The sequence below is a fragment of the Salvelinus sp. IW2-2015 genome, linkage group LG4q.2 (assembly GCF_002910315.2).
Source record: "Salvelinus sp. IW2-2015 linkage group LG4q.2, ASM291031v2, whole genome shotgun sequence".
Classification (NCBI taxonomy): Eukaryota; Metazoa; Chordata; class Actinopteri; order Salmoniformes; family Salmonidae; genus Salvelinus; species Salvelinus sp. IW2-2015.
The window spans coordinates 27249560-27275882 of record NC_036843.1 but is presented as its reverse complement, the minus strand read 5'-3'; the positions used below and the strand labels follow the sequence as shown (position 1 = coordinate 27275882).

At 42.9% G+C, this 26323-nt stretch overlaps 3 protein-coding genes across 5 annotated transcripts in view; 1 reads left to right on the top strand and 2 right to left on the bottom strand.

Moving 5' to 3' along the window:
* smc6 (structural maintenance of chromosomes 6) overlaps positions 1-5770 on the top strand; it is a 30939-nt gene extending 25169 nt beyond the window's left edge. For all 3 annotated transcript variants that reach the window (XM_023987059.2, XM_023987060.2, XM_023987061.2), the window contains exons 25-27: positions 233-385; positions 4353-4450; positions 4581-5770. In XM_023987059.2, the coding sequence (XP_023842827.1) occupies positions 233-385; positions 4353-4450; positions 4581-4671 (342 nt within the window). In that variant the 3' untranslated portion in view covers positions 4672-5770. The remainder of the gene's footprint in view (positions 1-232; positions 386-4352; positions 4451-4580) is intronic.
* A 250-nt stretch (positions 5771-6020) lies between these two features.
* Positions 6021-16107, bottom strand: vsnl1b (visinin-like 1b). The gene is made up of 4 exons (XM_023987112.3): positions 15861-16107; positions 13168-13334; positions 12667-12882; positions 6021-8265 (listed from the first exon to the last, which is right to left on the bottom strand). Exons 2-4 carry the CDS (start codon positions 13327-13329, stop codon positions 8068-8070), a joined length of 576 nt encoding a protein of 191 aa, XP_023842880.1. The 5' UTR covers positions 13330-13334; positions 15861-16107; the 3' UTR covers positions 6021-8067.
* A 659-nt stretch (positions 16108-16766) lies between these two features.
* Positions 16767-24144, bottom strand: LOC111963080 (sex comb on midleg-like protein 4). The gene is made up of 6 exons (XM_070443462.1): positions 24007-24144; positions 21081-21281; positions 20206-20367; positions 19234-19452; positions 18858-19003; positions 16767-18448 (listed from the first exon to the last, which is right to left on the bottom strand). Exons 2-6 carry the CDS (start codon positions 21250-21252, stop codon positions 18323-18325), a joined length of 825 nt encoding a protein of 274 aa, XP_070299563.1. The 5' UTR covers positions 21253-21281; positions 24007-24144; the 3' UTR covers positions 16767-18322.
* Between the last annotated feature and the right edge of the window lie 2179 nt (positions 24145-26323).

The window sequence follows — 26323 nt, the reverse complement described above, 5'->3', positions numbered from 1 at the left end:
TACATTTTCATCATAATTGTTCAGTTKATTTATTTAGCTTTTTACAGGAATGTGTTTGGCATTCAAGAGGACTGCGTTTAAGACCGCATTAAATCATCAGTATTTACAGACAACAGGACCCACATAACAACAACCAGWTCAAACTAGACACTCAAGCTACGGGTGTGAACCCCAACTCAATGTGTCCTGTTYTCTGTCTGTCCTCTCTAACCTCCTGGGCCTGTGTGTACAGGTGAAGCCGCCAGGCCGTGAGAACGACAGTATGAGTGACATGCGGTCTCTGTCTGGAGGAGAGAGATCCTTCTCTACAGTGTGTTTTATCCTCTCCCTCTGGGAGATCACTGAGTCCCCCTTCAGGTGCCTGGATGAGTTTGACGTCTACATGGTAAGACAGACCTACATGCATATGCTTGTTATTTACACACCTGGATTCACATAGTTAGTAAAATAGTATTTAATCAAAGTTCAAGTTAATGCTCATCTCCAAGACCTTAGTTTGAGCTGACGTGCTGATGAGACATTTTGAAATCGTTGAAGATTACAACTTCTATGACTAATTTAAAGGCCCAATGCAGTAATTTTTTTTATTCATATGAAATAATTTCTGGGTTACAACTAAGTACCTTAATGTAATACACTGAACAAAAAACTAAACTTAACATGCAACAATTTGAAAATATTTGACTGAGTTACATTTCATATACATTTCATAAATCAGTCAATTGAAATGAATTCATTAGGCCCTAATCTATGGATTTCACATGACTTGGAATACAGATATGCATCTGTTGGTCACAGATAACTTAACAAAAAAAAGGTAGGAGCATGGATCAGAAAACCAGTCCGTATATTGTGTGACCACCATTTGCCTCATGCAGKACGACACATCTCCTTCACATAGAGTTGATCAGGCTGTTCGCACAGCCATTGAAGAGGATTGGGAATGTTGTCACAATCCTCTTCAATGGCTGTGAGAAGTTGCTGGTTATGGGCGGGAACTGGAACGCGCTGTCGTATACATCGATCCAGAGCATCCCAAGCATTCTCATTGGGTGACGTGTCTGAGTATGCAGGCCATGGAAGAACTGGGACATTTTCAGTTTCCAGGTATTGTGTACAGATCCTTGCGACATGGGACAGTGCGTTATCGTGGTGATGGTGGCGAATGAATGGCACGACAATGGGCCTCAGGATCTCGTCATGGTATTTTTGTGCATTCAAATTGCGATCAATAAAATGAAATTGTGCTCGTTCTCTGTAGTTTATGCCTGCCCATACCATAACCCCACTGCCACCATGAGGCACTCTGTTCACTATGTTGACACCAGCAAACCGCTCCCCCACACAACGCCATCTGCCCGGTACAGTTGAAGCTGGGATTCATCTGTGAGGAGCACACTTCTCCAGCGTGCCAGTGGCCATCGAAGGTGAGGATTTGCCTACTGAAGTCGGGTTACGACGCTGAACTGCAGTCAGGTCAAGACCCTGGTGAGGACGACGAGCACACAGATGAACTTCCCTGGAACAGTTTGTGCAGAAATTCTTTGGTTGTACAAACCCACAGTTTCATCAGCTGTCCTTGTGGCTGGTCTGACATTCCCACAGGTGAAGAAGCCAGATTTAGAGGTCGACCGATTATGATTTTTCAACGCCGATACCGATTAATCGGACAATTTTTATATATATATATTTGTAATAATGACAATTACAACAATAATGAATGAACACTTTTTTATTTTAACTTAATATGATACATCAATAACATCTATTTAGTCTCAAATAAATAATTAAACATGTTCAATTTGGTTTAAATAATGCAAAAACAAAGTGTTGGAGAAGAAAGTAAAAGTGCAATATGTGCCTTGTAAAAAAAGCTAACATTTAAGTTCCTTGCTCAGAACATGAGAACATATGAAAGCTGGTGGTTCCTTTTAACATGAGTCTTCAATATTCCCAGGTAAGAAGTTTTAGGTTGTAGTTATTATAGGACTTTTCTCTCTATACCATTTGTATTTCATATACCTTTGACTATTGGATGTTCTTATAGGCACTTTAGTATTGCCAGCCTAATCTCGGGAGTTGATAGGCTTGAAGTCATAAACAGCGCAATGCTTGAAGCACAGCGAAGAGCTGCTGGCAAATGCAGGAAAGTGCTGTTTGAATGAATGCTTACGAGCCTGCTGCTGCCTACCACCGCTCAGTCAGACTGCTCTATCAAATATCAAAACATAGACTTAATTATAATATAATGACACACAGAAATACGAGCCTTAGGTCATTAATATGGTCAAATCCGGAAACTATCATTTCGAAAACAAAACGTTTATTCTTTCAGTGAAACCAAGTCTAAATATTGCTGTTACATTGCACAACCTTCAATGTTATGTCATAATTATGTACAATTCTGTCAAATTAATTACGATCTTTGTTAGGAAGAAATGGTCTTCACACAGTTCACAACGAGCCAGGCGGCCCAAACTGCTGCATATAGCCTGACTCTGCTTGCACAGAACGCAAGAGAAGTGACACAATTTCCCTAGTTAAAAGAAATTCATGTTAGCAGGAAATATTAACTAAATATGCAGGTTTAAAAATATATACTTGTGTATTGATTTTAAGAAAGACATTGGTGTTTATGGTTAGGTACACATTGGTGCAACGACAGTGCTTTTTTCGCAAATGCGCTTGTTAAATTATCATCTGATTTGATGATAAATTAACAGGCACCCCATCGATTATATGCAACGCAGGACAAGCTAGATAAACTAGTAATATCATCAACCATGTGAGGTTAACTAGTGATTATGTTAAGATTGATTGTTTTTATTATATAAGCTGCTAGCTAGCYTTAAACTTATCTTGGCTCCTTGCTGCAATCGCGTAACAGGTAGTCAGCCTGCCACGCAGTCTCCTCGTGGAGTGCAATGGAATCGTCCATAATCGGTGTCCAAAAACAACGATTACCGATTGTTATGATAACTTGAAATCGGCCCTAATTAATCGGCCATTCCAATTAATCGGTTGACCTCTAGTAGATGTCCTGGGCTGGCATAGTTGCACGTGGTCTGCAGTTTTGAGGCCGGTTGGCCGTACTGCCAAATTTTCTAAAACGACTTTGGAGGTGGCTTATGGTAGAGAAATAAACATTTAAATTCTCTGGCAACAGCTCTGGTGGGCATTCCTCCAGTCAGCATGCCAAATTTGTTTACATCCCTGTTAGTGAGCATTTCTTCTTTACCAAAATAATTCATCCACCTGACAGGTGTGGCATATCAAGAAGCTAAATAAACAGCATGGTCATTGCACAGGTGCACCTTGTGCAGGGAACAATAAAAGGCCACTCAAAAATGTGCAGTTTTGTCACAACACAATGCCACAGATGTCTCAAGTTTTGAGGGAGCGTGCAATTGGCAGGTTGACTGAAGAAATATCCACTAGAGGTATTGTCAGATAATTGAATGTTTGTTTATCTTCCTTAAGCCGCTTCCGACGTCGTTTTAGAGAATTMGGCTTTATGTCCAACCAGCCTCACAACCGCATTTCATGTCTATGACGTTGTGTGAGTGAGCGGGTTGCTGATGTCAACATTGTGAACAGAGTGCCCCGTAGGGTTATGGTATGGGCAGGCATAAACTACGGACAACGAGCACAATTTAATTTTATTGATCGCAATTTGAATGCACAAAAATACCATGACGAGATCCTGAGGCCCTTTTTTTTTACGGGACATTACATAACCAAAAGTGTATGAACATCTGCTCATCAAACGTCTTATTCCAAAATCATGGGCAATAATTTGGCGTTGGTCCCCCCCTTTGCTGCTATAACAGCCTCCACTCTTCTGGGAAGGCTTTCCACTAGATGTTGGAACATTGCTGCGAAGAAAAGCTTCTATTCAGCCACAGGTATTAGTAAGGTCGGGCACTGATGTTGGGTGATAAGGCCTGGCTCGCAATCTGCATTCCAGTTCATCCCAAAGGTGTTCGATGGAGTTGAGGTCAGGGCGCTGTGCAGGCCATTCAAGTTCTTCCACACTGATCTCGGCAAGCTATTTCTGTATGGACCTCCCTTAGTGGACAGCTGAAAAGGGCTTTCCTCAAACGGTTGCCACAAAGTTGGAAGCACAGAATCGTCTAGAATGAACTGTAACTCAGTAAAATCTTTGAAATTATTGCATGTTGCATTCATATTTTTGTCAGTATATTTTATTTGTTTTTATATCCTCTTTTGATCCCAGGAAGAGTAGCCSCTGCTTTGACAGCGGCTAATTGGGGATCCCAACAAAATAGTAAAATAGTAGGTCTTACTGAATCAACGCTGGAAAAAAATTGTCTCCAATTTGTTTTTCAAAGGACATGCACAATCGTCGTATCTCACTGGATCTCCTCCTGGAGCTGTCAGAACGGCAGCACCTTCGTCAGTTCTTCTTCATCACCCCCCTATCTACCAGGTAGGAGGAGATAGGAGGAGGACATTGTACATGTGTATATTGCCCTTATCCCTTATTGATCTTCAAATCAAATTTGAACACAGAAAATAAAAAATGTGTTGTTGGTGATTCTCTCACTTTTTTCTTTCAGCAATTTGCCAAAAAGTGACCACATCAAGATACATCAGCTGCAGGATCCAGAGAGGGCAGGAGGACAGGCAGGAGATGAAGACCTGGGGTAGTTGATAGATGTCAATTTGGTTAGTAAACCAAATTCCAATTTGTACTTCCGGAATTTAAATGGAGTTGACCCCAACCCTGATAGATGGTGGATTAGGCCATCGTCATGCCTAACAAGCCATTAGAACAGTYTGGGATTTTTAAACACATTCTATTAATTTTTGCTAGGAGTGAATACGTAAGTCTCTCTGGGAGACTTAAGACTATGCTTTATTGTTGTGCGCCATGCAGACGGWTGAATTATGAAGAATTCCCCCTATGATGCCGTATGTAGGCCTATATACTTTCATAGTGGCTGTGTGGATACATCTTTGTTGTATTGTCAACACCGTTACTTTCACATATCTCTATGCATATTTTACATTTTCTACATATTAAAGCTGCAATATGTAAATMTMTTAGTGTGACCCAACCAAATTTGCTTAGAAATGTGTGTTATAGTTCTCATAGAAAGCAAGTCTAAGAAGTGACAGATCTGTTCTATGTGCGCTATGTCTATGCTTCTCGTTCTTAAGTTTTGTCTCTCTTACTTTCGGTTTTGTACACCAGCTTCAAATAGCTGAAAATACAATATTTTTGTTTTTGGAAACGATATTTCACAGCTGTTTTTAGATGGTACAATGATTCTCTACACTATACTTGCTTGTTTTGTCACATAAACTGAAATTAGTCGACTATTCAAATTTTAGCAACCAGGAAATMGAGAGTGATTTTTGCATAGTGCATCTTTAATTGCTTGTAATTTAAATTCTGTAAATTAGTTTTTTGCTGATTTTTTTTATTTTTATTTTTTTTCTGCTTACTGTATGTGTACAGTAGATGTAGATATCTTTTGACTTTGATTACAGTTAGTAATACACTGTATAATTTTGATACATTGGGAACTATGTTTTGTTTCATTCTTTGTTCAGAAACAATTTGCCCAACCCTGCTATTGATTTTATCTGCAATATTTTTAGGTTACTGTATTTGGTTTTTAACATATTTGAATGCCGATGATGTGCTTTAAACTACTGTCAACTGAAAGATGTTTTACGCATCCAAGTTTTCTAACCTAATTTATATGTTAATTCTTGTTACAATAAAATGGATTAACAAATARTAGCTGATCCAACTGTCGTTGGTTGTAATACATAATATTACAGACATGGAAATACCTGTTTCTTAAATTAGAGAATCTTGAAAGATTCCAATAATTCACCTCGAACAACAACAACAAAATGCATATGTTTGGAAACCTAACAGGTTGCTAAACAGCATCATTTTTTAAAATGTTGGATAAGCAATCAAGGAAATATGTACCYTTCTTGATTGCCTGGATAATAAATAGAATCACACTTACCAGACCATGCCTTTTGTAAAAGCCCATAGATGTTTATTTGATTGAGTTTCTTTAGTACTACATAAAGAATGTAACCATGTCATTTTGGGTGCAACACATGCAACATGTATAAAAAGAACAAAACTAACAAAATACACTTATCTTTTTTTTTAATTGGATTTTTCAAATTTAGTATAAACATTTACTTGACAAAGATTCTTGCCCATGGAGTTAGGATCACCCTGTTGTAGTAATAATATAGACTAATGTTAATTAACAGCTATGAGCATTCAAGTCTACATGATGCTGTATCCAGAACTATGAAAAACAGGGCCAGATTCCACTGGTACAGTAAGTGGACTGCCTGCCAGTACATGCCTGCATAGCTTCCAAGTGGTAAATCAGTCTGGTTATGTTCAATACAAAGTACATTTTCACAATATCTGTAATCCATATAGGTGTAAATTTGACACAGGYCTGCAACCTTTAGTTTCAGAAGCTATGTTTTCATCCTAACACTTGTATCTCGTGGAGGATCCTGCATCTTTTAAAGACCATTGTAAACTTAGATTGAGATTAGAAGATGAAACCTTTGATAGTTTTTTAAAAAATTTAATAAAAAAGTACTGTTGGTGGTAATGCAGTATGTCCGGTAAACTCATGTAAGGCTTTTCTGCTCTGGAAATAAGCGCTTCATTTACAAGCTCCAGATGCCATGTTCTGTGTTACGGTAAACATATTGATATGTATGACGTAACTTTGTATTGTAAATAGTGGGAAAACGTACAGGCTGAGAAATCCAACCTATTAGGATGTTATGGCGTATAATGTATCCAGCAATGCTAAGAGTGATGGGTGACTGGTATTGAAGATAGATTAGTATTGGCCTGGTGATTTGATTGATTTGATTGAAGCAACAGAATAATATAATAGATAGATAACTACTGGGCACAGACGTCATTTCAACGTCTAGTTTTGATTTACATTTGGTTGAGTTGTCAACTAACGTGAAATCAACAACAAATGTCACCATGTCATTGGATTTAGGTTCAAAGTTGGGTAAAAAAAATATTAAAAAATTAAATATATTTTTTTAAAATGTGGAAATAACATTCTGCCCAGTGGGTAGTATATTATCAGCAGCAGATGTATTCTCTAGTTTTTCAATTACTGCTGTGCTTTAATTCAATACTAAATTTTCAGATACGTCTTCTGTATGTGTGAGAGGTTACAACCAGGGCCCATATTATCTGTCGTTCAAGAACTCAAGTGTCACATTAATTACACATGTATACGTTATTAAATATGAGGGCAACAACCACCCACAGAAGGTTAATCATGTAATGGTGAGGTGAATCACTACTGTACATCCCATGCAACAATACCAAACGCTTTTCAGGGGGGGGGGTTCTCCTTGAATACCCCCCTTGCAGATGCAACAGTATAACAAGAGGTTAGAGTATAGAGTCTGAACACAAAACACATGCATGCAAATAGAACCTACACATCAGTTTCAGTCAGTCTGAACAGAACACCTTATTTGGAAAGAACAAGGATCTCCTCTATTTTTCCAAGAGCTCAATAAGTTTGGGTATTATAGAGACAAGTTACAATGATCATAGGAATGATTGTTCATTACCAGCATGTTAAGCATTAGCATTAGCAGCTAGCATTAGCAGCTAGCATTAGCAGCTAGCTGCAGCAGTGGACATGGATCATCTAAATACTGCAGGAACAGAATCATTCAATTTATAGCGCTTCACTGATATACAAGCTAGCCTAAAAGTGAATGGGTAAATGGAATAGGATTACTTGTGCACAATTCACATTGGCAGGTCAGGTTCGATAAAATATAAATGMATCATGATACTGTGTAATGTTATATATTAAAAATTATTCCGCTATTTGACATTCTCATGCATACAACCACAAGAAGCAAGTCCATTGAAAAATAGTCCAAGCATAATTTTTTTCCTGTGGAAAAGGCTGAGAAGAAGAACTTAATGAAACATTTAAAACATGTGCTGCCTGTCCGCAGAGTGTGTGCATGTCTGGTTTTATACAGACGAGCACCTCCTCACTTCTGCATATCACACTGCAAGAGGAGCACGATGGACGGATCACTCTTGGCCGCCTCTTTGAACTCATCCAATGAGATCTGGTCATCYTTATTCTTATCCATCTTGCTGAAGATCCTGTCCACCCGTTGCTCCGGTGTCAGGCCATCCTCGTTCATCTTCATCATGATCACAGTGCCCACCATTTTGTATATGGCCTATAGACAACCAGGGTTGATAGGTGAGGCGATACCACAGAAAGGAACAAGGGTGTAATGAATTCAAGAAAGACCTATTTTCACACAGTCTTGGTTAATCTGTTAACATGTTCAAAGTTTAATCTTGATACTTCTGAATTTATATACCAATGTTCCCCACTGTAACATATAKATATATATAACATAACACACTGCCCTTACCCACCTGGACAAAAGGAATGCATACAGTGCATTGGGAAAGTATTCAGACCCTTTGACTTTTTCCATGTTTTGTTACGTTACAGTCTTATTCTAAAATGTATTAAATAGTTTTTTTCCTCATCAATCTACAGACAATACCCCATAATGACAAAGCAAAAACAGGTTTTTAGACATTTGTGCAAAAATGAAATCACATTTACATAAGTATTCAGACCCTTTACTCAGTACTATGTTGAAGCACCTTTGGCAGCGATAAAAGCCTCAAGTCTTCTTGGATATGATGCTACAAGCCTGGCACATCTGTATTTGGGGAGTTTTTCCCATTCTTCTCTGCAGATCCTCTCAAACTCTGTCAGATTGGATGGGGAGCGTTGCTGCACAGCTACTTTCAGGTGTCTCCAGAGATGTTCGATCGGGTTCAAGTCCGGGCTCTGGCTGGGCCACTCAAGGACTTTCAGAGACTTGTCCCGAAGCCACTCCTGCGTTGTCTTGGCTGTGTGCTTAGGGTTGTTGACCTGTTGGAWGGTAAACCTTTGGCCCAGTCTGAGGACCTGAGTGCTCTGGAACAGGTTTTCATCAAGGATCTCTCTGTACTAGGCTCCGTTCATCTTTCCCTCGATCCTGACTTGTCTCCCAGTCCCTGCTGCTGAAAAACATCCCCACAGCATGATCGCTGCCACCTCCGTGCTTCCAGAGGGATGGTGCCAGGTTTCCTCCAGACGTGACACTTGACATTCAGGCAAAGAGTTCAATCTTGGTTTCATCAGATCAGATAATCTTGTTTCTCATGGTCTGAGTCCTTTAGGTGCCTTTTGGCAAACTCCGAGTGGGCTGTCATGTGCCTTTTACRGAGGAGTGGCTTCCGTCTGGCCACTACCATAAAGGCCTGATTGGCAGAGTGCTGCAGAGATGYMTGTCTGTCTGGAAGGTTCTCGCATCTCCACAGAGGAACGCTGGAGCTCTGTCAGAGTGACCATCAGGTTCTTGGTCACCTCCCTGAACAAGGCCCTTCTGCCCCGATGGCTCAGTTTCGCCGGGTGGCCAGCTCTAGYAAGAGTCTTGTTAGTTCTAAACTTCTTCCATTTAAGAATGATGGAGGCCACTGGTTCTTGTGGACTTTCAATGCTGAAGACATTTTTTTGGTACCCTTCCCCAGATCTGTGCCTCGACACAATCCTGTCTCAGAGCTCTACGGACAATTCCTTTGACGTCATGGCTTGGTTTTTGCTCTGACATGTACTGTCAACTGTGGGACCTTAAATAGACAGATGTGTGCCTTTCCAAATCATATCCAATCAATTAAATTTACCACAGGTGGACTCCAATKAAATTGTAGAAACATCTCAAGGTTGATCAATGGAAACAGGATGCACCTGAGCTAAATTTAAAGTCTCATGGCAAAAGTTCTGAATACTTATGTAAATAAAGTATTTATTTTTTATTTCTAATACATTTGCAAAAAGTCTAAACCTGTTTTCGCTTTGTCGTTATGGGGTATTATGTGTAGATAAGGATTTTTTTATTTATTTAATACATTTTAGAATAAGGCTGTAACGGAACAAAKTGTGGAAAAAGTCAAGGGGGTCTGAATACTTTCCAAATGCACTGTATGTGAGGATGCTGTTTATCGAGTATGGCTCGTCCTTCAATACCATAGTGCTCTATGAGCTAATTACAATCGGCCCTGGGTTTGAACTCCTCCCTATTAAACTGTCCTGGACTTGCTGATGGGCAGCCCCCAGGTGGTGAAGGTAGGCAACATTACCACCTCGACACTGATTCTCAACACGTGGGCCCCACAAGGGTGTGTCCTCAGTCCCCTCCTGTACTCCCTGTATACCCACGACTGKKTGGCCTCACACAGTTACAACTCCATCATCAAGTTAGCTGARGACARGACAGTAGTAGGCCTGATTACCAACAACAACGATACGGCCTACKGGGAGGAGGTAGGCACTCTGACGGCTTGGCGCCAGGTAAACAACCTCTCCCTCAACGTTAGCAAAACAAAGGAGCTGACTGTGGACTTCAGGTGGAACCAGGCTGGACACACTCCCATCCTCATCAACAGGGCAGCCGTGGAGACAYTCAATGACATCAAATTCCTCTGCGTACACATCTAAAAGAAGKTGAAATGGTCAAACCACTRGGAGACCATGGGGAAGAAGAAACGACAGCAACTCTTCAACCACAGGATGCTGTCCCCGAGGCCCCTCAGTGTTCTATGGGAGCAGCATCGAGAGCATACTGTCAGTCTGCATCACAGCCTGGTACGYCAATTCCACCACCGCAGACAGCAATGCACGTCAGAGGTTGATACGTGCAGCCGAACGCACCATTTGGGTGCACACTTCCTGCCCTACAGGACACCTACACCACCAAGTGTCACAGGAAGGCCAAGATGATCATCAGGGACCCAAGCCACCCAAGACACGCCCTGTTCTCCCTGCTTCAATCACTTAGATGCGGGTAGTACAGGAGCATCATGGCAAAACTGGAAGACTGGCCAATAGTTTCTACCCTCAGACCATCAGGCTGTTGAATAGTCAGCAACCTACTCCCCCAATTGACATTTTCTCCCCACCCCCCGTCAACGGTCACTTACCTGCTGCTCCACCTAGGGACATCCCACCCCCCTCAACGGTCACTTACCTTCTGCTCCACCTAGGGATATCCAACCTCCCTCAACGGTCACTTACCTTCTGCTCCACCTAGGGACATCCCACCCCCCTCAACGGTCACTTACCTTCTGCCTCCCCTAGGGACATCCCACCCCCCTCACGGTCACTTACCTTCTGCTCCACCTAGGGACATCCCCTCCCCTCAACGGTCATTACCTTCTGCTCCACCTAGGGACATCACCACCCCTCAACGGTCACTTACCTTGCTCACCTAGGGACATCCCACCCCCTCAACGTCACTTACCTCTGCTCCACCTAGGGACATCCCACCCCCTCAACGGTCACTTACCTTCTGCTCCACCTAGGGACATCCCACCCCCTCAACGGTCACTTACCTCTGCTCCACCTAGGGACATCCCACCCCCTCAACGGTCACTTACCTTCTGCTCCACCTAGGACATCCCCCCCTCAACGGTCACTTATTCTGCTCCCCTAGGACAACCCCCTCAACGGTCACTTACCTCTGCTCCACCTAGGGACATCCCACCCCCCTCAACGGTCACTTACCCTCTGCTCCACCTAGGGACATCCCACCCCCTCACGGCACTTACCTCTGCTTCCCTAGGGACATCCCACCCCCCTCAAAGGTCACTTACCTTACCTGCTGCTCGTGTAACAGTTTTTAACTTTAAGACCGTCCCCTCGCCCCGACCCGGGCGCGAACCAGGGACCCTCTGCACACATCAACAACAGTCACCACGAAGCATCGTTACCATCGCTCCACAAAAGCCGCTGCCCTTGCAGAGCAAGGGAAACCACTACTTCAAGGTCTCAGAGCAAGTGATGTAACCGATTGAAAGGCTATTAGCGCGCACCACCGCTAACTAGCTAGCCATTTCACATCCGTTACACTCACCCCCCTTTCGACCTCCTCCTTTTCCGCAGCAACCAGTGATCCGGGTCACGGCACCAATGTAACAGTTTTTAACTTTAGACCGTKTCCTCGCCCCGACCCGGGCGCGAACCAGGGACCCTCTGCACACATCAACTACAGTCACCCACGAAGCATCGTTACCCATCGCTCCACAAAAGCCACGGCCCTTGCAGAGCAAGGGGAACCACTACTTCAAGGTCTCAGAGCAAGTGGCGTAACTGATTGAAAGGCTATTAGCGTGCACCACCGCTAACTAGCTAGCCATTTCACATCCGTTACACTCGCCCTAGGGATATCCAACCTCCCTCAACGGTCACTTACCTGCTGCTATCCCTAAGGACACACGTTCTCCTTATTCATCTAGCGGCTAAACTTGATCGTCCTCTGTCTCAATGTTTCTTTTAGTCATGTTTGTCTTTGTAGCATACATTGAAGTAACATGCACTGCTGATTAATTAAAACTGGATAAACAACTTAAACAGCTAGTATAAGCTTCATGGGTACAAGTAAATCAAAAAACATATAGGGCTGGTTCCCGGACACGGATTAAACCTAGTAATGGACTAAAACGGCTTAATCTGTGTCCGGGAAACCAAGTAGGCTTAATCTGTGTCCGGGAAGCCAGCCATCAGTGTTATTCCTTACCTCGATGATCTCTAACATCTCCACCCTGGTGATCTTGCCGTCTCCATCCAGATCGTACATGTTGAAGGCCCAGTTGAGTTTCTGCTCGAAGCTGCCACGCGATGTGATGGACAGGGCACAGATGAACTCTCGGAAGTCGATGGTGCCGTCGCTGTTCTTGTCGAAGGTCCTGAAGGCGTGCTGTGCAAACTTCGACGCATCGCCGTACGGGAAGAACTGCAAAGTTGAAACATTTATTGAGAGACAGCTGTGATATCCAACTATTTAAAAACATCTATGTTTAACTAGCATTATGATTGGTTAATATGACAGGGAAAAAACATGAGCAACAGTGCAGTTCTAATATAGAGAAATCAAACCCTGATTCTGTCTGTTCRAGCTTCACAAAGGTTTCTTACAATCACATGATATAATCAGGATATCAATCATTTCCCTAGCTAGGAGTAATAACACCATATACATCATTTCTCCAGCATCGGGTGTACCACACCTCATACACACCTTGATATAGAGTTGTTGAAACTCYTCCAGGTTCAGTCTACCACTGGGGCAGTCTTTGAGGAAGCCTTTGTACCACTGCTTCAGCTCGTGTTCGTTAAACTCTGTGCTCTTCACCAGGTCCTCCATCACCTCAGGGGTCAGCTTGCTGTTCTGTTTTCCCATGATGCCTGTGGTGCAGGAAGGATTTATTTTGAATAGAAAGGAAACTCCAGCACACATTTAATAGATCATAGACCAGCGTTTTCGGTCTCAATAAACCTTCATCAAGGTATTGTTCTACTAACATGTAGTACAATATAGCACATATAGCACAATATAGCACAATATAGCACAGTGTGTAAGACATGCCTTTATTTGATTTATATCATGGTTATAGAAAAAGCCTATCACACATTCAAATGTATGCTGTGCATTATAGTGCGTTATGCATAGCGCATAAGATGTTATAAACATGCTTATAATGCATTATGATGGGAGGGTTTTCATAGGAAGTTTTACCCACAATTTTGCTCTCAAACCTGTTTTGTGTCAAACAGTCCTTTTGTAAAAAWTRKAAKAAKAAAAAAAGACAATAATGAATTGCTTGGTTGATTTCAATGAGGTTGATTTTGACATGCACAGATGCTTTCCCTGCCTGACGGCAGTGTTCTATTTGTGTTCTCTAAATCTGTTGGCACCACATCACATCTGGCCTGACATCACACAGTGTCGGACAGGACCACTGCCGTCAGCACGACCACTTCATCAAGCGTTCGATCATCACCTATCAGGTTACCGGTCTGCATTTTACCTGTAGCCTGTAGTCTTGTGTGACAGACTGTCGTACACCAATTTTGGTTCCATGATTACCTGTAGCCTGACACATGGGATGCTTCACAAAGGACACCCTATTCCCTTTATAGGGCTCTGCTCAAAAGTAGTGCACTATATAGGGAATAGAGTGCCATTTGGGACATACTCCTGGACTTTTAATTGCAGTTTATGTTTAATAACCTCGATGTAGAAACCTCCAGAGGAATCTATTCATTAATGGAAACAGAGTGAGTGATAAGGTATCCATCACATAGTGGAGGGATTAGATGAAGTCAGTGTGTAGCCCGTAGGGTGTGTGGGCAATAGGCTATCGTTGGTACTTCGGTGATCATATAAAGCCTTTTGACTAATGAATAAACAAGGGAATCAGCCCATCTGGTGAGCTGCTCTCTGATCCTCTTCAATAATAAAAACGTGCAATTCTGACAGCCTGGATTAACAAAAGCTGCTGCTGACACCTGTCCTGCAAATATGTTGACCACAGTACATTATGTAAACTATATGGGTGTTGATATTGTAGCCTATATGCGAAATGTCAGATGTTATCCTGACCTGTCCTGGAAAACATAATCCAAATCAAATTAACTCTGACTATTTATAAATTGACAATTGAGGGAGATCACGATAACTGGAACAACCATCATATGATAGAAACAAGTTGATGGCCTTGGGTGTAGGCTAGGCAGTAGGATATGCATACAGTATATTGTCATGTAGTCATGGACAGCGAGCACTGTGCTTGAACCAACAACCATGTGTTAAGGTCACAATTTAGTAAGGAAATCCCCTCACCTGGTTGTCTAGGGCTTKATTGAAAGGGAAAAACAAAAACCAGCAGACAGTTGGGCCTCCATGGAAGGAGTTTGACATCCTGACATACATAACCATTACACGATACACAGGCACAGTATATTGACATGGGCTTGGCTTATTTGCAAAGTAGGTTATGTTGCATACCCAACATTTTGCGCAAACTATATTTTTCATTAAAAAATGACATATATTTAGATGATGCAACCAAAAGGCTTGTGTTGAAATAATTTAGATGTTACATAACATAAAATGAGCCTAAATCATTAGGCTACTATGCATCGAATGACCTTGAGGAGAAACATATTGAGCGAAGATAGGAGAGAGAAATTATCAGGGGCAAGGTGAAAATGGGGTTGGCTCCTACGGTCTATTTGTTCATCTAAGATTAACGTCGTTAGACATTGAACAAGGTATAGGTGTCCACCTCACATGTACGCGCAAAACTAACATGTGATGTGGATAGAAATAGGCTATTTATTTGCAGATAGAACATGTCGTTTCAGTTATCCAGTTCATGGTACGAGTCTGCTCGGACAGAGAGAGAGAGAGAGGTATGCAAGTGCATTCCGATAGAAACGACGCAGTGGTGAGGGAATTAAACCCCGTAAGTGATAACCCGCCTGAAATCACACCACTCTYTTTCTCATGTCATTTTTCACCATGCGCATAATCTTAAAATATGATAAAAACTGACAATCAACCCATAAAATGACATGATTGTCTGGTCATTCTCATGAAATGTGAATAGAACAACGAGAAAAACACGATTTTGATGTTATTTTCTAAATATAATGAATTAACTCAGGATGGTTTTAAAACGTTATGCATTAATTTTAATGATGGATGCGCAGGTGACAATTCCTCCCCCAAATAAAACGCCAAATCTCTCCCCAAATCTCATTAATCAAATGTGTTTTTAAGGGCAGGATACACCCATTATGAGATACATCGTGAATGGAAATGATTAGCCTATGTCTCTAGACAATCATACAAAATAATTTAAAATATATGCTATGACAACATAAAAACAACATTCACTGTGTCTGCTGCAGACAAATGCTTCTTACCTTATTTTGGAGATGCTACCGCTAATGGCAGTCTGTACTGTCGTCTGTCAGACACTGTAAAAACCTCCCGATGATCAAGAATGCCCAAATGGGACTATCCCTGAAATTGGCCTCTTCAGGACGCAGAGAAAAAAATAACGGTTTTCCGTGCTATTCCAAATGAGGCAGGCAGCAGCGGCAGTATAGGGACGGATCCCACGCTCGTCTCGTCGTTGGTTATGCGACTCRAGACATACGGCGTCACCCCACCTCAGCCCCTACTCCGTGCATTGCTCCATTGCTTGATTTTATACATTTGCATCGATAAAATAAGTATAGGCCTGTCTATGACTTAAAAGTCTTGTTCCCTTTCAACACAAACAATGATATTATTGGATAGGTGTATGGATAAATTAAGAATGGGGTGACCAAAACCAGTCAATAAACACATCGTGGATTAACTAAACATTTATTTTACCTGGTGGATTGCATGCTGTTTTGTTGAAAGGCTATGCTTCAAATGGGATATACAATAAATAATTCAATTTTAACAGTTATATTCATTCAGATTGAAATGTACATGCAACTGCAAAGCCTGCTGCAGTAAGGCCTAGTCTACGTGCACCTGTTTCTGCATATAGCCTAACCTACAATAGCCAGGTCAATCCCAAAGCAAACATGACTGAAAGAATAGACTATGAGCCAAACAAAGGATAGGCCATACTGTTTAACGCATTCAAATATACTGAAGTAAGCCTGTAGGGTAATACATTATTCTGCATCAGGAGAAAACATAACCGTCTGAATCGACACATGATTGTGTCACATTTGGTAACATGTCATTATTATTTTTACACGAGTCCCAAGCTTGATTTCATTCTGAAAGATGCTTGATATCAACAAGAAAGATGCTTGTCAGACCACACCTTGTTTCCTTAATATTTTTTAAATTTTATTACTTAGATAGGATACACAGCCAGGTTAAATACACACATTGATTGATTTCCATTTAAGTCTCACAACACAAAAGCAAACATGAGATATTCAATACATTGAGAACTTCTTTAGCACCAGTACAAATTAATTAATCCATACAGTGGTTATTCTCTGATTTACAGTATAGATCTTTCCAATATTATTTTCAAAATAAAAGACCTAGTCCCAGGTTGATTTGACTTGGCATGAATGACATGTAATTGTATACAGCAGCATTGACGTACACAGGTTACTAAAAAGTACACATACTGCCAAACTGGCGTACACAAGCAATGCTATATGGCCTAATAACCCAATACTGTAGGTCAATTGAAGTTATGCAGTGAGTGTTCTCATCCATTGCTCTCCAACTCTGTTTCGAGAATGATATGTAGTAAAAATGTCCATAGTAAATACGTTGTGAGGAGGCAAGATCGAATCCCCGAGCTGACAAGGTAAAAATCTGTCGTTCTGCCCCTGAACAAGGCAGTTAACCCAGTGTTCCTAGGCCGTCATTGAAAATAAGAAACTGCCTAGTTAAATAAAGGTAAAATAAATAAACCAAATAAAAAAAGAGGCTGGAGATCATTATTTTATTAAACTATAGAAATGTCTCATTATGTGTTGCAGCACAAACATGATCTTTTTGGCAATTTTATCAAAACAATATGTAAAACAATATGCAAAACAATATGTAAAACAATATGTAAAACAATATGCAAAACAATATGTAAAACAATATGCAAAACAATATGTAAAACAATATGCAAAACCATTTTAGTTTACATTATTTTGTGTAAATAACAAAACCAAGTATAGTAATGTTTAACATCACTGTAGCTTCCTGCTTTTAAATCACATGCATTGATGTGTTAAGAACTTCATCAACAGCTTTAACCCTACTACATATTCAAGTCACTGTTGTAAAGGTATAGAATAAAACAATACGGGACAGCTTTGATGTGTTTGTCACACATTTGTGGAGACCCCCCCCCCCCCTCTTTTAAATATCCTTTAAAACAAAGTTATACCGCAGATTTGAGACCAAGTATAAATAACAGTTTATCTAAAATAATTCACACTTCTCAACAGATCATAAACGTAACTTGGTATGTTTTATAGGTGCCTTAATAAGCTAATTTATAGGACAGCTGTATCTCTCTTCCAGGTATTGTCAACCAGTGTATCAGTTATGCATTCCACAATTTGCATATTTTGTAATCTGTATAAACCAAAACCTTGTTTCAACAGAAAAACTAGAATATCCAAAAACGTATTCTGTCACGATCACATGATCACATTGTTTTCTTTAGATACATGATATATGAAAATGCAAAAATAACCAGTAAAATATAGCGTCTCAAATGGCACCCTATTCCCTATATATTGAACTAGTTTTAACCAGGGCCAATAGGGCTACGGTCAAAACGAGTGGGTTATGGGTACCATTTGGAACGCATCCACAAAGTTGGGTCCCACKGATTGATGACGTGAAAAAATGTTCAGATTTAGAACTTGTTTTGTTTTAGTTTGTCGATGTGATAGCAGAGCTTCAGGGCTGGCCCCAGCTTCAGTCCTAGGTACTTCATCATCATGTCACTCTTTAGAAGTAACAGCGCGTTGCCGTCTATCTCCTGTGGGATAGAAACAGAAGCTCAGGTTATATTAAATCTCCACTAAAAGTAAAGTGGACACATGTATCAGGGTTGTTTACTGAACTGGGAGTGACCCCAATCCGGGTAAGTATTTCACAAAACATCACATRCAGATTTAAWCCAACCACTCAAATCAAATCAAAACATCACATGAAACATAACAACTGAAAAAGAAAAGGGGTTTCCCCCAACTGTTGCAGATCCAGGCCTCAATCTCAATTTGTCTTTCAGCGATTCCTCACATCCTTGTCTCATCCTCAACTGGATTGGAAGAGAAGGTCCGAGGTCCCTCCCCAAGGACCTTCTCCTCCAAGGCGTTTTGAGAAGGTTCGGAGAGAGGATACGAGGTATCAAGGAAATATTAATTATGAGCCCAGGGGTAGCCTACATGCTTCCTGAAGACGTCCGCGTGAGGGCCCAGGGACTGCGGGTCAGCGTCTCTGATGAACCACACCACYTCCTCTACACTCCAGGTGGAAGGGTCCTTACTGGGGGGCGGCTTGGACTCCTGGGAGTCCTGAGATGGATTGTACGCTGCATGAGAAAAGAGAAAGAGGTCAAGAAGGATTTCTATGCTGGTCTATTTTACCTGGTTAGGGCATTGTGATTATAGCAAGAAACACATTTTCCCCAAATCTCCAGGTTTCCCAGAAATCCCYGTTGGAAGATTCCCGGAATCGGGAGYGAATATCCCGGAAAACCTMGACATTTTGGGAAATTTACCAGAATTTTGCAAGCATAGTCTCCACTCTCCAATCTCTTACCTATCCTGTTGCCTTCCATGAAGGTGTTAGGGCTGGACGTCTGTCTACACATGCCCAAGGGGGAGGAGCCGTTGGGGAACTGCTGCGAGGAGCGGAACCCATAGGATGGTTTGGATGAGTAGGAGGAGCTTATGGCACTGAAGGCGGAGTCACCTGGGTCCATTGAGTAGCGTTTGTCTGACGGGTCCAGAAGATACTCCTCTGGCATGGAGGTTTCAGCTGTGATATGAATGGAAAGAGATTACATAAGTAAAACATATTGACAATACTTTGAATAACTTTCGATAGAAGCTGAAGCCTTTAAAGATGTCTATGAAATGTCCTTCTGTGCTTTTATGGTCCAATCGGAAGAAACAAACCCTGTTTGGAGAATTGAGCGTAGGGTTTCCCTGGTGCTCTTGTTTAGGTTCAAGAGAATGTTCTAGGTAGTGTTCTGGCATGGAGGTCACATTTGTTTAGGTTGGAATACAGGGATTTGGATAGTGGATTAGGATTACCAGGGATTACACAAGTAAAACACCAAATGATGTGTATTTGACAAAATGTCATTCTGTGCTTTCATGAGCAATCTGACGCAATATAGCACAATATTTGAGGAACTGAGCCCACAAAATGTCTGAGGGGCGAGATCTTCAAAAGCTCTTGTTAAGGCACAGGATTGTTCTAAAAAGTATTATAAACCTGGTGGTTCGAGCCCCGAATGCTGATTGGCTGAAAGCCGTGGTATATCAGACCGTATACCAACGGGTATCACAAAACATTCATTTTTACTGGTCTAATTATGTTGGTAAGTAGTTTATAATAGCAATAAGTCACCTCGGGGGTTTCTGGTATATGGCTAATATACCACACCTCCTCGGGCCTTATTGCTTAAACAATCAATGTATCATATCTGCACCTCTGCCTACACCATTTCCCTTGTGGGATAAAGAAAGCATTTTGAATTCAATTGAATACAGGACAGTGCATTACCCTCTGATTGGTAGGAGGCATTATTATGCTGGGGGATTGGTTGGTCGCTGAAGAGGTTTTCACAGTGCAAGCTGCGACAGAGCTTCTTGAGAAAGCGTAGAACGTAGCCCATGCTGTTGACCACAGGAAGACTCAGAAGGTGCTGCTTCCCATCGAAAGTGGCTGGAACACAAAGGAACACTTGATTAACCCATTGGGTTGCGTCCCAGATGGGACCCTATTCCAGAGCCAATGGKATCTATGCATAGTCACTTCAATAACTCTACCTACATGTACATACTACTTCAACTAACCGGTGCCAACGCACATTGACTCTGTACTGGTACCCCCCTGTATATAGTCTTGCTATTGTTATTTTACTGCTGCTCTTTAATTACTTGTTACTTTTATCTCTTATTCTTGTCCGTATTTTTTGAAACTGCATTGTTGGTTAGGGGCTCGTAAGTAAGCATTTCTCTGTATTTGGCTCATGTGACTAATAACATTTGATTTGGAGTGTTGCTCTGTGAATAGGGTGCTATTTGGGACGCAACGCTGGAATATATTTTAATTTCCCATTGCAGTAAATCTTGTTGCAGTTAACTTTGCTCTAGGGGACACATCTRTACAGCCATGTCTCAAAGCAACAGTTACAACCTAGGATGGCCATTGCATTTCATCCACTGACATCCAAAGATGGAAATGGCCAATAACCCCGGGGTAACAGATCCGGATGTTCTCAGATGTTCTCATGGTTACTAGATTATCTAATCAGTGTATGTCAATTTCTATCATTTTCCTCAGGCCAGTTGCTACGAATAAAATTAATAAATATAAAACCAAAATCTCAGTGACACTGTACAAGCACATGTATGAGCACATGGCCCTAGTTATACCTGATATTTTCTCCCCTCCGTAGCCCTGTGTGAGGAGAGTGAACACAGCTTTCTGCTGGAAGGCGCTGTCGATGCATCCCTGGACYGCCTGCTGCAGCACCACRGAGGGCCTGTCAGGCCCAAAATGATCTGGGAGCTGCTGCAGCTTCTTCCTGTCCAGGTTAGGACCCATGTTGACATGCTTGTTGATGTAGATACACACTGCAGGATACACAAGAGTGGAGAGAGCGCGGGTTAGTACCCATGTCCACTGCTTGATGATGTACGAGCGAGGGTTAGTACCCATGTCCACCTGCTTGATGATGTACGAGCGAGGGTTAGTACCCATGTCCACCTGCTTGATGATGTACGAACGAGGGTTAGTAACCATGTCCACCTGCTTGATGATGTGAGCGAGGGTTAGTAACCATGTCCACTGCTTGACGATGTACGAGCGAGGTTAGTAACCATGTCCACCTGCTTGACGATGTACGAGCGAGGGTTAGTAACCATGTCACCTGCTTGATGATGTACGAACGAGGGTTAGTAACCATGTCCACCTGCTTGATGATGTACGAACGGGGTTAGTAACCATGTCCACCTGTTTGATGATGTACGACGCGAGGGTTAGTAACATGTCCACCTGCTTGATGATGTACGAACGAGGGTTAGTAACCATGTCCACCTGCTTGATGATGTACGAACGGGGTTAGTAACCATGTCCACTGCTTGATGATGTACGAACGAGGTTAGTACCATTGCCACCTGCTTGATGATGTACGAACGAGGGTTAGTAACCATGTCCACCTGCTTGATGATGTACGAACGAGGGTTAGTAACCATGTCCACCTGCTTGATGATGTACGAACGAGGGTTGTACCCATGTCCACCTGCTTGATGATGTACGAGCGAGGGTTAGTACCCATGTCCACCTGCTGAGATGATGTACGACGAGGGTTAGTACCCATGTCCACCTGCTTGATGATGTACGAGCGAGGGTTAGTAACCATGTCCACCTGCTTGATGATGTACGAACGAGGGATGTAACCATGTCCACGCTCTTGATGATGTACGAACGAGGGTAGTAACCATGTCCACCTGCTTGATGATGTACGAACGAGGGTTAGTAACCATGTCCACCTGCTTGATGATGTACGAACGAGGGTTAGTAACCATGTCCACTCTGCTTGATGATGTACGAACGAGGGTTAGTAACCATGTCCACCTGCTTGATGATGTACGAGCGAGGGTTAGTAACCATGTCCACCTGCTTGATGATGTACGAACGAGGTTTAGTACCCATGTCCACCTGCTTGATGATGTACGAGCGAGGGTTAGTAACCATGTCCACCTGCTTGATGATGTACGAACGAGGGATAGTAACCATGTCCACCTGCTTGATGATGTACGAACGAGGGTTAGTAACCATGTCACCTGCTTGATGATTGACAACGAGGGTTAGTAACCATGTCCACCTGCTTGATGATGTCCGAACGGGGTTAGTAACCATGTCCACCTGCTTGATGATGTACGAACGAGGGTTAGTAACCATGTCCACCTGCTTGATGATGTACGAACGAGGGTTAGTAACCATGTCCACCTGCTTGATGATGTACGAGCGAGGGTTAGTACCCATGTCCACCTGCTTGATGATGTACGAGCGAGGGTTAGTAACATGTCCACCTGCTTGATGATGTACGAACGAGGGTTAGTAACCATGTCCACCTGCTTGATGATGTACGAACGAGGGTTAGTAACCATGTCCACCTGCTGATGATGTACGAGCGGGGTTAGTACCATGTCCACCTGCTTGACTGATGTACGAGCGAGGGTTAGTACCCATGTCCACCTGCTTGACGATGTACGTAGATACACACTGCAGGACACACAGCAGGAGGGACAGAGGAGACAAAGATATTTAGGTCGGCTACTTTGGTGACGTTGCTTTCCTTAAATTAACGAGTACAACATGCTTATAACTAACAGAATACAAATTACATTTGAAATGTGATTACCAACATGACTTTTCATAACACCCAAGATGTTTCACCAGACAAAGCATTATGGAGGGAGACATTGGAAGAGTGAGGCAAACTCTGTGAGCGCCTAGGGCCTTGTTTATCAGATGTGCATAAGCACAAAAAAGACAACCTTGCATGCACCACTTTTCCCGCAAAGGTTGGTATTTATCAAATTTGAATTTGACGGGAAAGTGTGCATATCTCAGACCATGCGTACTCACAACTTCTAGTGGTTGAAGAATTGTATTACAAGTCAATACTGTTGTTTTGAGTGTTTGACACAAGGGAATTATAATAAAGCGTTGCTAGGGAAAAATGTAAACGTAGCCTAACGGTAAGAAGATCACATAGCGGCCTTCGTAGGAGCGCAACACCATTTTCTATTTAATCTCAGAGACTATACCAAGACAGGTGATATAAACYCAYTCATCTATTGACAAACAAAAGAAGTGTGGGCTGTAGTATTTATTTTTTGATTGTTTGAACAGACAGTCAATCATCCAGAATGTGAGGTCAGCGAGTGCCAAACACTGACCTTAGTTTGAAAAAAGTCACTGCAAAAGATTAAAACATTCTGCCCACACCTGTATAGAAATGTGATAACATTTGCTACTGCGCTTTCTTTTAGAAACTGTCATGGCCCAGTTCCAACATTTCRAAATCATACAGCAAATGAGGGTGTTTTTGTTACCATAAAAGMTGAATGGAGGGCGMTTTCCAGGCGGGGTTGTAGTAAAAATATAGTATGGCTCTGATTTATCAATGYAAACATGTGTATATGTTGCGTACGACAGTTTGATAAATCCCAATAATTTGTTGTGCACGCAAATCCTAGAATCTCCACATACGCCAGAAATTTGTACAAAATTTACGCACGGTTGAAAAATGAGGCCCCAAGGGCGTGGCAGAGTGGGGGTGGGYSCTACCTGTGAGCACCTGGGGCGTGGCAGAGTGGGTATAGTTAACTGTGAGCACCTGGAGCCTGGCGGGGTGGGTATAGTTAACTGTGAGCACCTGGAGCCTGGCGGGGTGGGTATAGTTACCTGTGAGCAACCTGGGGCGTGGCAGAGGTGGGTATAGTTAACTGTGAGGCACCTGGAGCCTGGCGGGGTGGGTATAGTTACCTGTGAGCACCTGGGCGTGGCGGAGTGGGTATAGTTAACTGTGAGCACCTGGAGTCTGGCGAGGTGGGTATAGTTAACTGTGAGCACCTGGAGCCTGGCGAGGTGGGTATAGTTGAACCTGTGAGCACCTGGAGCCTGGCGAGTTGGGTATAAGTTTAACTGTGAGCACCTGGAGCCTGGCGGGTGGGTATAGTTTACTGTGAGGCAACACTGGAGCCTGGCGGGGTGGGTATAGTTTAACTGTGAGCACCTGGAGCCTGGCGAGGTGGGGTATAGTAACTGTGAGCACCTGGAGCCTGCGGGGTGGGTATAGTTAACTGTGAAGCACCTGGAGCCTGGCCAGAGTTGGGTATAGTTAACTGTGAGCACCTGGAGCCTGGCGGTGGGTATAGTTAACTGTGAGCACACTGGAGTCTGGCAGGGTGGGTATAGTTAACTGTGAGCACCTGGAGCTGGCGGGGTGGTATAGTTAACTGTTGAGCACCTGGAGCTGGCGAGGTGGGTATAGTAACTGTGAGCACCTGGAGCCTGGCGGGGTGGGTATAGTTAACTGTGAGCACTGGGGCGTGGCAAGAGTGGGTATAGTTAACTGTGAGCACCTGGAGCCTGGCGGGGTGGGTATAGTTAACTGTGAGCACCTGGAGCCTGGCAGGGTGGGTATAGTTAACTGTGAGCACCTGGAGCCTGGCGGGGTGGGTTATAGTTAACTGTGAGCACCTGGAGCCTGGAGGGTGGGTATAGTTAACTGTGAAGCACCTGGAGCTGGCGGGGTGGTAATGTTAGCTTGAGCACCTGGAGCTGGCGGGGTGGTATAGTTAACTGTGAGCACCTGGACGTGGTAGGTGTGGGTATAGTTAACTGTGAGCACCTGGAGCCTGGCGGGGTGCAGTATAGTTACTCGTGAGCACCTGGGCGCTGGCAGTAAGTGGGTATAGTTAAACTGTGAGCCACCTGGAGCCTGCCGGGGTGGGGTATATTACCTGTGAGCACTGGTGGTGTGGCAGAGTGGGGGATTGTAGCAGCATCCTGGGGGGAATGGAGCTCATGTCTGGTTCTGGCGCGCCTGAAACGCTTCGCCTGGTGAGGAAGACTGAGAAGTGGCCCAGGGGAATTCAAGCACCATCCTGGGCTTCACGCTGCAGGAAAACAGTGGGGATTGGATCCAGTATCTCAATTGTAAATAATACATGGCAATTTATACGCGTTTGTCCAAGCGACTGGATAGTCCACGGGCATCATTTTTACATTATGGGTGGCCCCCGGGAATCGAACCACACAACCCTTTCTTGTTGGCAAGCGCCATGCCATACAAGTCTTGAGAAATAGCAACAATGACTAAAAAGAGTGACGGTTCTCAATTGTGGCCATTAGTAAAACACTCAACAGAAAATTCTACACTTGGATATTTTTACACAGGAAAACTTTGTAAATTAAAATAATTCTCACCTCTTCGTATTGGCAATATTTAACCAAGCATTAATTTTGGGCTAGGCATATACATGGCCCAATCAGAAGTATCAAATTAAAACAAGTCCTGAATTATAACAAACAAGGAGAGCTCCTCATGTTAATATATATTACTCCCAGCTAAAATTCTAAATTGAAGTTAGGTCTGTCAAAGCTACCATCATCAATATGCATTTTGTTAACATACTGCATCCCACTGGCCCCTCTCCTTTCCTCTCCTCCAATTCCTATCAACCCTCTCCTCCTCCCTAATCCCATCGCCTTCCCTTTGCCCTCTCCCCAATTCCCATCCCCTCCCCGTTCCTCTCCTCCAATTCCATCCCTTTTTCCTCCTCCCAATTCCCATCCCACTCCTCTTTCTCTCTCTCTCCTTTCCCATCCATCGCCCTCCTCTTTCCCTCTCTCCAATCCCATCCCTCCCCTTTCCCTCTCCTCCAGATCCCATCCCCTCCCCTTTCTCTCTCCTCCCATCCCCTGCGCTCTTTCTACTCTTTCCATTCCCCCCTCCCCTTCTCTCTCATTCCATCCCCTCCCTCTTTCCCTCTCCTCCAATCCCCTCTTCTTTCTTTCTCTCCCATCCCTTCCTTTTTCTCCCCTTTCCCTCTCCCTCCATTCCCATCCCCTCCCCTTCTCCTCCTCCAATCCCCTCCTC